Below are 14,125 nucleotides of genomic sequence, written 5' to 3' on the forward strand. Positions count from 1 at the left end.
CAAACAGACTATTTTGAGTATGCATGGCAGTGCACTTAACTACCTGACTCGAATTACTTTCCCTTGTGATTATCTTAATGTTCCAGTTAAGTCTGCATATATCTTGCTATATGTATAGTCCATACGTATCTTACTATAGCTTATTGAAAGTTCAAAATTAAAACAATGTTAACTTAGCCTTTTTCCCCTCATTCAGCAGACTGCTCATGGTTCAAAGTTGGACAATGCTGCAGTGCAGCAGATGTACTGAATTTGGGAAAGTTTTTTTCCCTTCTGCCTTGTAAATATAGATGAATTCTGCCCCACTCCTTTCTGGTATGCAAGGAGAGCAAATCTGACAGGACAGGTTTAAGGCTCAGCAATGTCAGGCTTGAAGTCCATATTAATTTTCATTTATTACCCTGAAAAATTCCTTTTTGCCCTCAGTGCACTTTTGTTTAATCAGTTGTTGCTTCAACTCTTCAGATGACAAACTAGCTATCTGATTAGTTGCAGATATCCACTAGTCATTTCACAAGGAATAAAACAGACTAATTGGAACGCACCTAGGTTTGTGCTTTTATTGCTTTGTCTAAATCATCCACCACTTGTTGCAGCTTTTGGAGGCTGGGGTGGACGTTCTCCTCCATCCACTCCTCTACAGTACTGTTGTGGAAAACTTGTTCCATGGCTGCTTGGAGGTCTTGCACCACGGCATTCCACTTTGACAGAAGACTAACCAAAAATCAGAAAGAAAGAAAACAATCACGTGCAAGAAAGTTCTGCCTCAAGGGAGGCCTAGCTTACTGGGACTTTTAAAGGGGATACAGTTCTTAGGATGACTGCAGAAGCAGCATTTGCTAGAGGAGCTCAAGGGATTTGATTCTGTGCAGATGGCAAAAAGCTGATACTGCTTGCATTTAAGCACCATTAATCTTGGTAATTTCCTTAGGTAATGACACATACAAGGGAGGGTGTTCTGAAGACTAATTTTGTACTTGTATTCAATAAACTTGTTCAACAGAAAGCAGATTAAGATAAATGTGCTCTTCTGTTTAAAACTGTATTATGAGCACATCATATTGATTGATTTCCATCGATGCTTCTGAAGTAAACATAGAAAAAGGCAAGAACTCAAAGCGGAATGAACTTGCTCGCCTGAAATATTAGACTTTTTCCCCTTGAATGTAAAATAGGTAGTGTTACCTTATTGCATCTGGCTGAAAATGATGCATTATTATAGGATGAATAATCTTCCTTTTTCTGTGGTAGGGACTGAACCAGCCTGTGACATATCTGAAAATGGATGTTAGAATGAAGTTTTTGAAACAAGCAGCAATGCCTCTGTAGGCTGAGAAGGTGGTGATAGAGCTTTAGCTTTATGTCACAGCTGGGGATAATGCCTCAGGAGTAAGTAAATTTAACTCTGTCTTTGGAGCTAGCTTGTAAAAGCCTGTTAGTGGCAGATGACAATAACTGATCACCTGTTCAAATGTAAGTTTCAAGTTCCTTTTTTCTGTAACCATACAATTAAAAGTGTTCATTTTAGTTTAAAGAGCAGTAAGTTCTAATTCAACAAAATTTGATGATTGAAATAAGCACAGAGTGTTCAGGAATGCAGCTGAAATACTTTAAATATGCTCTGCTGAGGTGTCAATATATAGGGATGCAATGCCTGAAAGGTAGAACTTGATGTTTCAGTGATCAGTCACCTTGCTGGAGTTCCTTGAATATATGGCTAATTTCTAGATGAAATAGCCCCCACACTCCTGCAGACAGAATCAAAGTGAACATTTTTACCTGTTCCTTTCAAGAAGTTCGTCCACAGATGACTTGAGGTAGAAACTAACTTGTGTCACCAGGGTAAGAATAGTGCTCCCAGGAAAGGTCCCCAGACTTGTGCTGTCCAAAGAGAACATTAGTTTCTGAACTTACCCTGCAATGAGAAGTATCTGAATCCAGCAGCTGGAATTTTACCTCATGAAAGTATCAATTTCCAGATTGGGCATTCCCAGGAGCTTTTCCACATTCTCTTTAACCATTTCAGAATAGCCACCTGGGCAGAAGACAGTAGAAGTAAACAAAAGGAGCCTAAGCAACCAAAATGTTTTCAAAGAGTTTTTTTTTTTTTTTTTTTTCCTGGAGTATTCAGCATTGGCCTACTAGTTCCCCCTCGGATGAAGAATTTTTAAAAGGTAAAATGGAAAGAGAACAAGGAAAAAACTTGGGGGCTATGGTGAGTAGGTTGTCTTTCATGGGGCTTCTTGTGCTACATGAAGCACTTCCAAGCTATTATCTTTCCATTCAGGGTACTTAACATTTTTAGTGCCTTAGTTAAATGTAGGTAGGTTGTGGTTTTCTGTTTTGAAAAGAAACATGGAAGCACAAATATTCTATTGGCAACTGCCTGTGAAGAAGCCAGAAACTACAGGATTTTTTTTTACCACGCTTCTTAGATTAGTTTTAAGAAAATGGATTAGTTAACTTCTACATGTAAACAACATCTAAATGTAATTAGTCTCACTTACGTACCAGCAGTGTTTCAAATTAGTTTTCAAATAAACAATTCAGTTTCTTAATTTTTGCAGTATGAATGAAGAATTCTGTGATGACTTACAGGTTAAAATGCAACAAATAATTAACATACTATGGTTATTTTCACATACATGCTGAGACTTCCTTACTCCATACTGCAGACCTGTGAGATGCATAACCTATTGTTTGTAATTTCTAAACTGATCATGTTGTCAAACCGCCTCAAAATGTGATAAGCCTGTGCCAACCTGAGGGCAAGGTTATTTCACTCTTGCGTTAGGCTTTAGCTCAGAGAGAATAAAGTTGTCATTGTACCATTCTCTAGTGCTTGCAGACATACAGCCAATGATGGAATTGCCACAGGGAAAAGCTCACACAAAACAGAGAAGTGATCATACCTAAAAAAGAAAACATTTACTAATTAGACATTCTAGTATTAGAATATACTAAAGCAGTAGGAATTGTTAATATTTCAATCACCAAAAATCAAAGAGCTTTAGAAAATCAGTTTGTCTCGGAGAAAGTATCTTCCATCTCTGAAATTCTACGTATTCCTGTTCTAATTAGAACAGATACCAAACGTGTGATGCTCAAACCGAATTTAGAACCACCCATTGGAATTCAGTTCTCCGGTATTTCCTTAGACCTCTTGACTATAGCATCAAAACCTTTTACTCCCTTACTCCAAACTCCTCTCGTAACTTCCTTCTATTTTTGAATCCACATTAGACATTTAGCTTCACACTGGATTGTTAACTATGACTCTTTTTTGGTAGTAATTAGGTATTGGAAAGAGTTATTAAGGAATACTGCTGGATATTCAAGAGTTCAACAGGGCTGTGAGAGTTTGTATAGGTTGAACTGCATTTAAATTCTTTTGTCCTGTGCAGTTAGAACACAATCACTTGAGAGACATCTTCCATGTCTGAGGTAAAACCATTTCTTTGTTTTAAAATATAATGCATCCTTTTTACTCGTTACTCCAAATGTTAAGAATTGGGGTGTTATGTGAAGAATGTAATTTGTGGGTGGAAGAGTCACAATGCTGTTTATAAGCAGTCCAAGGTGGCACAAAGTACATTCAAGCCTTCAGAACCAATCTGCTACTGTTGGTGTACACTTACAGGTGGTTTCTGCTGATAAAGCCTGTAGCAGTTGGCTGGAATTCTGAAATTCACACTTTACTGCTCAGTTTTACCCAACTGAGCATAACCAGCAAGAAGGACTGCAGTGTTGAAAAGCTCCTCTGTAAATGCCCAACTTCCTTCTACCTCTTAGAGTTTTTGGGTGGAAGTTTGCTTCCATGTGATCCCTGAAACCATTAAAAAAGATACTACTTACCTTTGCCAGCCGGTCAGCGCGATACCTTGAAGCACATCGGTGGGGGTACTGCTTGCCACTTTCAGCCACTGAAGATGGTTTTGTAAGTGGTGTCCAATGAGCGTTAGAGACTGATTCACCCCTGTAGCTCCTTTAAAAGCACTGGCAAACCACACCTTGGAGAAACCACATCTACGATACTTCTCTACAAGAAGCACTGAAATAAGACACAAAAGAACACTTCTCAGATATGGTTTTTCTCCAGTTTCAGCCCTGACTGTAATGCTCCAGTTAACAGGAATTCTGGGCTCTGAACTGTTCTGGTGGAGAAGGAGCCATGAGGTCTACTGAGTCATTTTTGCTGGTAATACACAATTATTAAATGCATCATAGGATGGAGAAGAGGTGGGCAAGTATCCTCTACTTGTCCAAGAATCAGCTCCTATTCTTTCAGTGGGAATGTCTGCTGCCTTAAAGTAGTTCGCAAGAATTCGTGCATAATAAGGGCTGCAAAGCTGTTTTTTTTTCTTTTGAAAACATCTCTGGACTGTATCTACACAAGATGACCACCTTCTCCACTAGCATAACACATTTTTTTCCATTCAAGGATTAGCACCGATCAGACTTTTTGTTGTTTTTCCAAAAAGGCACAATGGAGACTTTTAAAGAAAGCTTAGAATGATAGTTAATAATCGAGTAACAGAACTCTTCTTCTAAGCAGCTCAGCAGAGTACAAACCTTTGCTCTCCACATCCAGGTCTGCTGCGTAGTCCCAGATCATAGGCTGCACAAGCTGTGGGACTCCAGACTCTGAAAGGAACAGAATTCTTCTAAATAATAAACAATGGCCCATTAAAGATGAGAACTAAATACATATTATTGGTGCAGTAATGCATGACTAAAACAAACTATGGCTTGTCACTGAAATTCTTCATGTACAGTTCAAGTGCCCATATATATTTTCAGCCTGGCCAAGACTTTAAACATGAAAATTCACATGTCAGGGTCCTCAAAACCTACAATGTCTTGAAACCACTGATGTGGATCATCAGTGACAATTAATTGGCGATGCCATTTGTCCCAAGCCCATCTTGTTCTCAGGCTCTTGAATCTATTAGTATACCTGCTGGGTTGAACTGGTGGAGATACAAACTGTACATGCAAGATTTTGGCTAAATTCAAAGGGAGTATTCACCCTTTAAGTTAGGGATTATTTAAGCTGTGTTTGCAGAGAACTTAGCTTTTCAAGGTGCCTTGAAAGTCCAAATTACGATACACGTTTAGCTTCCTTTTATAATCAACTGTCTGACTAGTTTTAAATATGAGAAACACTGACTCCTGGAGAAGCTGCAGTAAAATTGTGCAAAAATTCAGTATTTTAACTGTATATCATTTTAGTTTTAGACTGCTATTGCCTGTGGCAGTTGAGCACACGTAGCTAGATGCTGTGCTTCTCTTGTGGAAACCGCAGGGGTCCATCTGGATTTTTTTTTTTGGATGATTTCCCACCATGAAAGCCATGAGTAGGTCAATCAATGCTGAAGGAGCTGTATGGCTCTTCATGGTACGGTCTAAATCTGTTCTGAGCACACATGTAAGGTGGAAAATACTGAAACTCCATCTACATCAGAACCACTCAACTTTCAGTAGTATTTGCACATTTTTCAACAAATGAGGCCCATGACATTGAGGCTATGGAGCTATTCTACAATTTAGTATTGGAGTTCCTCATTAAGTTTGCTTTGATCAACTGTACTGTCAAAGACACCCACAGGGTCATGGCTTCTCCTTCTGAACCTGTGCTATGGGAACCAGCCACTACACAGAGCAGCAATGAACATTAGAAAGTGGCATACAGCATAGAAGTTTAAGATAAGACCAGCTTTTCTTGAGTGGATAAAGAAAATAGAATTTATGGCAACCACTGCATGATGACTACTTTTGTTAATTACCTGTGTATTACCATATAGAAAACTAACGTGCATACATAATGAGGTTTGATCATGTCTGTGGGATTGCCAAGGACTAAATGTCTCTTCTCCTGAGTTTATTGGACCATATCTCAGTTATTCTCAGATTTTTTTAAAAATTATTTTTCAGCTAACAGCAAATCTGTCTCAACCGACTGTGTGGACTTTTTTGAATGCTACAAAACGACTCACCCCATCACTGGTCACACACCTGCCAACGTTTCCTCACTTATCCCTCTGAGCATGTCATCCCACACGATGGGAGTCACAGTGGGGTAAGATGATGCCATACAACTTGCAACTGCTTTTATATGGGATAAGCACAGCTTTTCTGGTGTGTTCTCTTGTTGTTGCAGCCACTGTTTTGACTCTTCTCCTTCACCAAGGTAGTAGACCTGAAACATCAAACAAATAATCCTGGCTTCCTGCACAGGAAGGGGGACGAGATTGACACAGTATCATTGAATCATACAATACTCAAAAACTCTTGCACTGATGTAACACACTGAGTAGACATATTTCAAAGCACATCTCAGTGTTGGAGACACTGTAAGCATTCAGTCTGCAGGAGACCCTGGTCTGGACTAAATACATCACGTAAGGGAAGCTTTCTGTATGAATTAAAATACCTACATGATTCCTATACAAATTAAGGCATGCTGCATTTGGTTCTGGATGGTTTGTCTTGCAAGAATCGCTCACCAGTCTTAGTTCAAGAAACCTAGAAACCCATAAGGTTCTGAATTAAAGTGAGGTTCCTGTCCTGGAGATTATTTGTACATGAATCTAGAAGTGATTTGGGAGCATTTCCAAGAGCGGTCAAAGCATATTTACTCCTATGTATGTAGCAGATTTGGGCCCATTAGAATGGATATGTATTTAAGTTTCTGTTATTTTATTTACCCGGTTAATTTTCCTTTGGGAATTACAGCTGGTCAATAGGAATGACATCCCAAGCTCCCGGAATGGCTTAGCACTGAAGCCTTTTCTATGCTGGCTCGCGCTGGTGCTTCCTGTCCCCAGAACTCCACCCGCACATGGCCTGGGCACCACTGAAACACAGAAGCCTCAACCCTCGCTTCCGCTGCCCACCATAAAAACTTCCTGGCTCCAGAAAAGTCCCACCTCATCGCATCCTATGTGGAACCACTTCAAGTCTTCATGCAGCGCCATGACGTGATCGATCATGGCTTTGACCAGCGCCCGCGACTCCTCCTTGTGGGGGTTGAGAGCGTTGGGAAACATCCTCACCTCGCGGAGATGGGCGAACTCCTTGTGCTTCAACACGAACTGTGGCAGAAAACCAAGGTGAAGGCGGCTTCAGCTGGCTCTGGGGTCCCCACAGCCCACAGCTGTGCCCCATCTTGGACCCTTGAAGCCCCCCTCAGGGCCTGTCTCCACTCACCTCCATGTGCCCGAAGCTCTGCACCAGCGGCACCACCTCCAGCTCCTGCTCCTTGGCAAGGCCCAGCAGCTCCTGGAGCTCCTGGCGGCTGCAGGACGGAGGACACGGGGCACGGTGAGGACCAAGCCGGGCTGGTCCCACAGTGCCCCCCAGTCCTCCCTGTGCTACCTGTAGGCGTGTGGTGCCCGCAGCGGCTCCAGCGGCCCTGTGTAGGGAAAGGTGTCCTCATACTCCAGCAGCAGCCCTGTGGCGCCCAGGGCACGGAGCAGCGGCAGCACCTGTGGCAGGGGGGAATTTGGGCTTAGGGTTGGATTTAGGGCTTTTTAGCTTAGGGCCGGGTTTCGGGCTTTTGGGCTTAGCGCCAGGGTTTAGGGCTTTAGGGCTGCCTTTAGGATTTGGGGCCGGGTTTAGGGCTATAAGGCTGTGTTTAGGATTGGGTTTAGGGCTTTAGGGCTGGCTTTGGGGCCGGGTTTAGTGCTTAGGGCCGGGGTTTAGGGTTTTAGGGCCTGCTTTAGGGCTTAGGGCTTTAGGGCCGGCTTTGGGGCTGGGTTTAGGGCTTTAGAGCTGTGTTTAAGGCCGGGTTTAGGGCTTTGGGGTCGGGTTAAGGGCTCTAGAGCTGGCTTTGGGGCCGGATTGAGTGCTTTAGGGCCGGGTTTAGAGCTTTACGGCTGAGGGCCGGGTTTGGGGTTTAGGGCCGGCCCCCCTCACCTGCCCCAGGTAAGCGGCTCGCGGCGGGGCGCCCTTCAGGTCCAGGTGCACCAGGCGCTGCCGCAGCCCGCCGGCCGCCATGGCCGCTCCGCTCTCGATTGCTCCTGCCTGCGGCGCGGCTCCGCTTCCATCGCTTCGGCCTGGGCGGCCGCGTCCCCCTGCGGCAGCGGCTCCGGTGCGGGTGTGTGGGGGGGGAGCTGCTCGGCAGCCGCTTGCTCTCCCCTGGCAGGCGGGGGGGGGCGGCGCCGAGCGCATCGATCAGGGCAGGCCGCAATGGCGACGCAGCGCCGAGCGGGGCCGGGGGGGGAGCGGCGGAGGACGGGGGGCGGCAAGGCCCGGGCCCCCGGCACGGCGACGGCAACGGGACGGGGCTGGGCGCTGAGGGGAGCGGCCCCCGGGGCTGCCCTGCTCGGCTCCGCCGTCCTCGTCGGTGGGTTTCTGGGCTGGAGCCTCCCCGGCGGCTGGCAGGGCGGCGCGGAGGTGCTGGCCCGCGGCAGCGAGGCGGTGCGGGACAGGTTCGTGGAGGTGGCCTGCTCCGGGGACTACGGTGCCGGCAGGAGGTTCGAAGGTACCGGGGGGGGGGGCGGGGCGGGTACCGGGGCGTCGGTGTGAGGGAGCCCGGGGTGTAGGTGTCAGGTATTGGGATGTAGGTGTGAGATATTGGGGTGTAGGTGTCAGGTATTGGGGTGTAGACATCGGATAGTGGTGTATCAGTGTGAGATATAGGGTGTAAGTGTTAGGTATTGGGGTGTAGGTGTCAGGTATAGGGTGTAGGTGTTGGGTCTTGGGGTGTAGGTACAAGGTACGAAGTGTACCTGTCAGGTATTGGGGTGTCGGTGGAAGGGACCAGGGTGTCAGTGTGAGGGACCCCCGGGGTGTAGGTGGGAGGGACGAGGTGTAGGTGCTGGGTATTGGGGTGTTGCTGTGAGGTACTGGGGTGTAGGTGTGAAGTACGGGGTGCCAGTGTTGGATATTGGGGTGTCACTGTGAGGTATTGGGGTGTAGGTGTGAGATATAGGGTATAAGTGTCAGGTATTGGGGTGTAGGTGTGAGATATTGAAGTGTAGGTGTGAGGTATGGACTGTAGGTGTCAGGTATTGGGGCGCCAGTGTGAGGTATGGGGTGTAGGTGTCGGGTATTGGGATGTTGGTGCAAGGGACGGCGGTGTAGGTGTGAGGGATGAGGTGTTTATGTCACATATTGGGGTCTACCTGAGCGTATTGGGGTCTCCCTGAGGGTATTTGGGTGTTTAAACCTCTTAAACCAAGTTCACTCTGCTTCTGTTGAGCACCCGGTCATTGCACACATTATTTAAATACCCAAATATTCACGTCTTTTGGGGCAGCTCAAGAGATTCCTTGAGAATCCCGCGTAATTCTCTCCTGAAGCTGCTTTGCTTGGGCTGCGTGAAATCAACTTCTTGCTCATCTGCTTCCAGCGCCTTTCTGTGCTCTGCTGATCCCTGTAATAGACTCGTGGATGAGTTTGTAAATGTTGTACAGGGCATGAAGTGGAACTAATTTAGGATATTGTTTGTGCTGCTAGCATGTGGTGATAGCACAAATGCCAGCTTATGGTGTTCTTGTTTTGAGATGTGTGATGCTGCCTGCAAAGCACATCTCTTCCGTCTTTGGGTCTCCCAGCTGAGCCTGTTTTCTCTTGAAATGGTATTTGTCTTCCTTGACAGGTGGTTCTTTTGAATGTTGATGTTGGATCTTCTAGAGAAACACAAGGTTTTCATGTGCTCTGATGAAAAGCAGTGATTCTAACTCGCTGCCTGCAGCCGAAGAGCTATGCTGATACCCTTCAGATTTGTAAGTGTATCTGGATGAACGCTTTGAAGTGGCACTGCTGGCAGAAGGCAGATCAGCTCTTGCTTTTTGTCAGCCTACTTGTAAGTCTAGCTGCGTGTTGAACTTGAATGGTGAACTATTCCGTGTAGAAAAAAAATCATCTTTTCTGAGATAGCTGGTAGCCAAACCTGTTTCCTTGTCTGGTTTGTCATGTGGCTGACAAATTATGTGCTGGCACAAAGCTGGAGGCAGCGTGGAGGCCACAGCAAGCTGCTTGGAGCAGACAAAGAACAACTTCCAGTTCTTCTGTTCTTCTATGGGTGCCAGTGCTGGTAGGAGGTGTTCAAACTGCAGCCTGGATGCGCTGCCCCAAGGTAACTGCCCCGGCACTTTGCAGGGGCTGGTCCTGGAGCTGCTGGTCACAAGGTTGATAACAAAACAGAAGATGGTGCATAGCCTGCGCTCAGAAAGACTTTTCCAGTGTACTTTTGATACCATTTTGGAGACTTCATCTCCAGTGTTCTTGAGGCCAAGCAAACGGCTGTCAGGAAGTTGCTAGTAAGAGAGCTTCCTCAGTAGGAGGACTTCTTGGCTCTAAACAGAGGAATACATATGTTCTGTTCTAACTTTCTGCAGTTACCATAAGGAGAAATGCCTGCTGGCTTTATTTCCGTAGTCCCAAGGCCAGGGAAATCTGCAGTGTTGCTGCAGATGTGGTACTTATAACTGAACTGAGACTGAAACTGTCCTTGTTCTGCTACCAGGGCTTCGGCTTATCAAAAGAAATGTCCCAAACCAACAAAACCTGATTTCTTCTCTGATTTGGTAGAGCAATTTTCTGAGCTGGGGACTTGTGGTCTTGGCAGCCCCTGAGTTCTTTTCAGCAGAAGGAAGGAACTTGAAGGATACCTCTGCCAAGGAGGAGGAATGGATGCGTTCTCTGTTCTTGCAGCATGATGGGGAGCGGACTGCAAATGCCAACTTCGGAGTGCACTGTGACCTCTCCTGGCTTTGTCTCAGAACGACTGATACAATTGGCATCAAATCCAGGAAAGTGATGGAGGCTCAAGGGGCAGGGGGTCATTTTTGAATGCATTTGGGCTTTCGAAGTAGATGTTTGCTTGTTTCTCTTTAGCTTATTATGTGTTTGATTTTATTTTCTAGCAGATGCTTTTACATGTGTTCCCATGCGTTATACTCTCAGAAAGAGATCTGTGTTAGTGGTAACAGAAATGTACGAACATCTGTTGTGTTAGCAGGTAATTGAAGCTGTGCTGAACTTTTCTTGTTTTTTTTCGTCCTGCCTTTTGCTCAGCATCCGCCAGGCGGTGGTGAAGAGCTGGCTGAGCCTCGCTGCTCCCTGCTCCACACGGGGGCTGCTGATAACTGAGGAATAAAATGCGGCTTGTGCTTCTCTGCCAAACTGGATTCGGCTGCGGAGCTTCAATCACTTCATGGGAAATAGCTTTCTATCTGTCACTGAATAGATTTTAATTCTGTCTTCACTCTGGCTTGACATCCGCAGCTGCTGGCTCTGTGTCAGAAGGAGGCACGTTGCCATCATCATTCAGCATCTGATGCTTGCGGTAAAGTTTCCACAGCTCAGATGAGCTTTTTGTTTGTGCACCTGTCCCTGCCCCACACTGAACCAGTCTGAGCTGTGAGTTTGCTTCAACAGATGCCAGAACTGGTGGCACAGAGCAGTGTTCTTATTTCCGTGGTACGGCTCAGCAGTAAACATGCTTCACAGAAATATAAAATCTGTTATTTGTCAGCAGCCGAGCACTTCACTGATTGTGTTTGCAGAAGATAGGGTGTTCTGTGAACAGTCTCATCTGCGTTCTGAACCCTGCAGCCAAACCTTGGCAGTTTCAGCTGCCTGAGATATGGTTGAGCACTTAAGTCTGCTGTGGCTTCTAGTGGGTCTGATGAACACTGCACAGTCTCCTGTTTGTGTTGACATGTTGTGTCAAGGTACAAAGCAGCTGTGGTTGCTGCCCAGAGAAAGCTTTGAGATGCTTTTCCAAAGACTAGATCAACTGATGTGGAAAGCAGAATGTGTACAGTGGAGGCGCCTGGACTGCTGGTATTATTATGGGAATGTCATCCAAGCAGCCTTTGCCTCTCCTTGTCCCGCTTGGAGCTGGATTGCATTAGTTGAGCATTGTGATGGGGCTCTTTCCTCTTGAGAATCACCCCGGTCTTGAAAGCGAATGGTGCTTGGGCAAGTACCTCTGCCAAGCAGAGGGCAAAAGCGCTTGGAGCGCTGTATCCCCTTGTTACACTCTGTGTGCTGAATGGGAACGGGGGCTGCAGGGAGAACTTGGGCTTCTGCGTGGTTTACGGTATGCCTCTTCCACCCTGACTGAAAAAAAACCGCTCTGGGATCCAAAGCTGAGAAGCTGATTTAGATAAACGAGTGATTTTGTGTCTATGAGGCACAGATTTGCAGAAGCTACTGGATGCTTTGTAATTCTACATTGAATTTCTCCGGAGTGCAGCTTTTCAGAGTATGCTCTTAACACTTCAGTGCTCTCATGCGTGGTGGTTTTGTAGATGACAAAGATGACACATTCCTTAGTGCTAACGTTGTTTTCCAACAGGCAGACTCTTCTGGTCTTTCCTTAGCTTACGTCCAGTGTTTGTGCCTTGCTGTCAGCACCTGACTGACTTTATGCTGGACTATCTTTTCGTTTTTCTCCTCAGGTTGGGAAGGCTTCAGTTGTGTCTTTCAGAGCACCTCCTGCTTCCACCAGTGTCTTTGTCACTTTTCTCAGAGCGTGTAGACGTGTGACAGTTGCCTTCTGTAAAGCTGTGGTTTTGCTAAATATTGGCTCTGTAGTACCAGCCTTTCTAAATGGTTAAGTCCCATGTTGTTGCTTGCAGCTGGAAACAGAGCACACATCTCTTCTGAAACCACAAGTCTTTGCTAGTGCCCTTTCTGGAGGGTGTCAGTCAAAGAAAACTCTATTTAGATGGGCTTGCCTTGGATTATTGAAAACTTCCTTTGAGTGTACTTTTTCCGTTTCTGTCCTTGAACATGTGCTTTCCCTTATCTCTAAGACATTTTTCTTTGCCTTTCAAGCACTAAAAAGTCCTTTTTGATGACAGAAGGAGGGTCGTTCCCATCCTTTGTCTCTGTACACTGAAGCAACTTCATTGTTTTTCTGTATTCAGCTTTCTTCTGAACTTCTCCTTTCTCATTTTTGTATCAGTCAGTTACCTCAATCCTGTTTTTTAACAGGACAATTGGGGAAAAAAAAAGTGAACGTGTGTTTCTAAACTTGTGCTTCACAAATTTGTTGACATCTTTATAGCCAGAATGTTAGGTAAATTGTGGAATATGTCTGTTAAGTGGTTTGTGATTAACCGTAATTATTCTGCAAATCTTTAGTGAGTGGATCGTAGGGTTGCTACCTAAATGTGTTGTAAATGTTTTTACTTCTGGGAACCCAAACTGGTTCCTTTTGGGCTGTTTATGAAGGCGTATCGGTAAGTTTAAAATTGGGTGATGGAAGCTGTTACTGCCCCAGCCGTTTGTCCCACTCTGTCTGAATATTTGCTAGCACGGAGGCAGAGATGTCTCATCCTTCTCAATAAGCTCCTGAGCTGCTTTTCAGCCTGGCATTCAGAAGTGAATTACTGATTTTAATCTGCCACTGCTGTTATGGCACAGCAATATAAGATGCGTACGTTTTTGGTTTTGGGCAGCCAAGAAATAGCTTGCAGTGTTTGCTGCCTACTACTTGTTACCATTCAGAACGGCTATGTCCTGTGCTCCAAAGGAATATTGCATTTCCACTGTTGGCATTTTTACTGCAAGGTCTGCAGTGTTTAATTGGAAAACGTTCAGTTTTTGGAATTACGAGATTGGAAAACAATAGAATTTCCCCCAAAAACTTTGTCTAGCCTTTCTGGTCGCAGAGGGGATGCGATGTGCCTGAAACAGGCATAGAGGCTTCCCCTTCCAAACGTAAAACTTAGAGCAACTTCTCCCCCTGTAAAGCCCCGGTGGGTTTTTGTCTGTTTGAACTTTGTGCCTTTGGGGCTGGTAATGCATTGCGAAGTGCTGTCAGCTAACGTGTAATGCACCACCCGGTTGCTGACAGAATTTTTGCATTTTTCCTGGTGAAGCTTTTTTCTGTCTCTCTTCTTAAAATTTCAAAACTACTGTTTCTGAAGAACAGCATGCTTTGATTCTGCTTTTTTGTCCTTTTGCTCACAGGGTCAAGAGAAGAGAAGTGACGTGGGGAGCAGTGGTTCTGGTTCAGCCTCTTTACAGTGCTGGGTTCTGTGCTGCCATTGCGGTATGGATGGTTGGCAGCATAATCTCTAGCGTTATTTTATATTGTACATTTGCTAGGTTGTCTTCAAATAATTTAGTACGTGCTCCCTGGAATTTGATTCTTGCTTGA

General features: G+C 45.3%; 2 protein-coding genes across 2 annotated transcripts in view; one reads left to right on the forward strand and one right to left on the reverse strand.

The window, feature by feature from the left end:
- Positions 1-379: 379 nt before the first annotated feature.
- On the reverse strand, positions 380-8,106 carry HEXD (hexosaminidase D). The gene is made up of 12 exons (XM_040530918.1): positions 7,918-8,106; positions 7,378-7,487; positions 7,210-7,297; positions 6,930-7,094; positions 6,016-6,199; positions 4,573-4,644; positions 3,856-4,051; positions 2,830-2,912; positions 1,957-2,035; positions 1,780-1,881; positions 1,186-1,275; positions 380-714 (listed from the first exon to the last, which is right to left on the reverse strand). The coding sequence occupies exons 1-12, from the start codon at positions 7,996-7,998 to the stop codon at positions 546-548; spliced, it is 1,419 nt and encodes a 472-aa protein (XP_040386852.1). The 5' UTR covers positions 7,999-8,106; the 3' UTR covers positions 380-545.
- A 51-nt stretch (positions 8,107-8,157) lies between these two features.
- Positions 8,158-14,125, forward strand: part of OGFOD3 (2-oxoglutarate and iron dependent oxygenase domain containing 3) — a 44,216-nt gene continuing 38,248 nt past the window's right edge. The window contains exon 1 of the mRNA XM_040530920.1: positions 8,158-8,485. Coding sequence (XP_040386854.1) covers positions 8,191-8,485 — 295 coding nt within the window. The 5' untranslated portion in view covers positions 8,158-8,190. The remainder of the gene's footprint in view (positions 8,486-14,125) is intronic.

Source organism: Cygnus olor, chromosome 18 (assembly GCF_009769625.2).
Source record: "Cygnus olor isolate bCygOlo1 chromosome 18, bCygOlo1.pri.v2, whole genome shotgun sequence".
Classification (NCBI taxonomy): Eukaryota; Metazoa; Chordata; class Aves; order Anseriformes; family Anatidae; genus Cygnus; species Cygnus olor.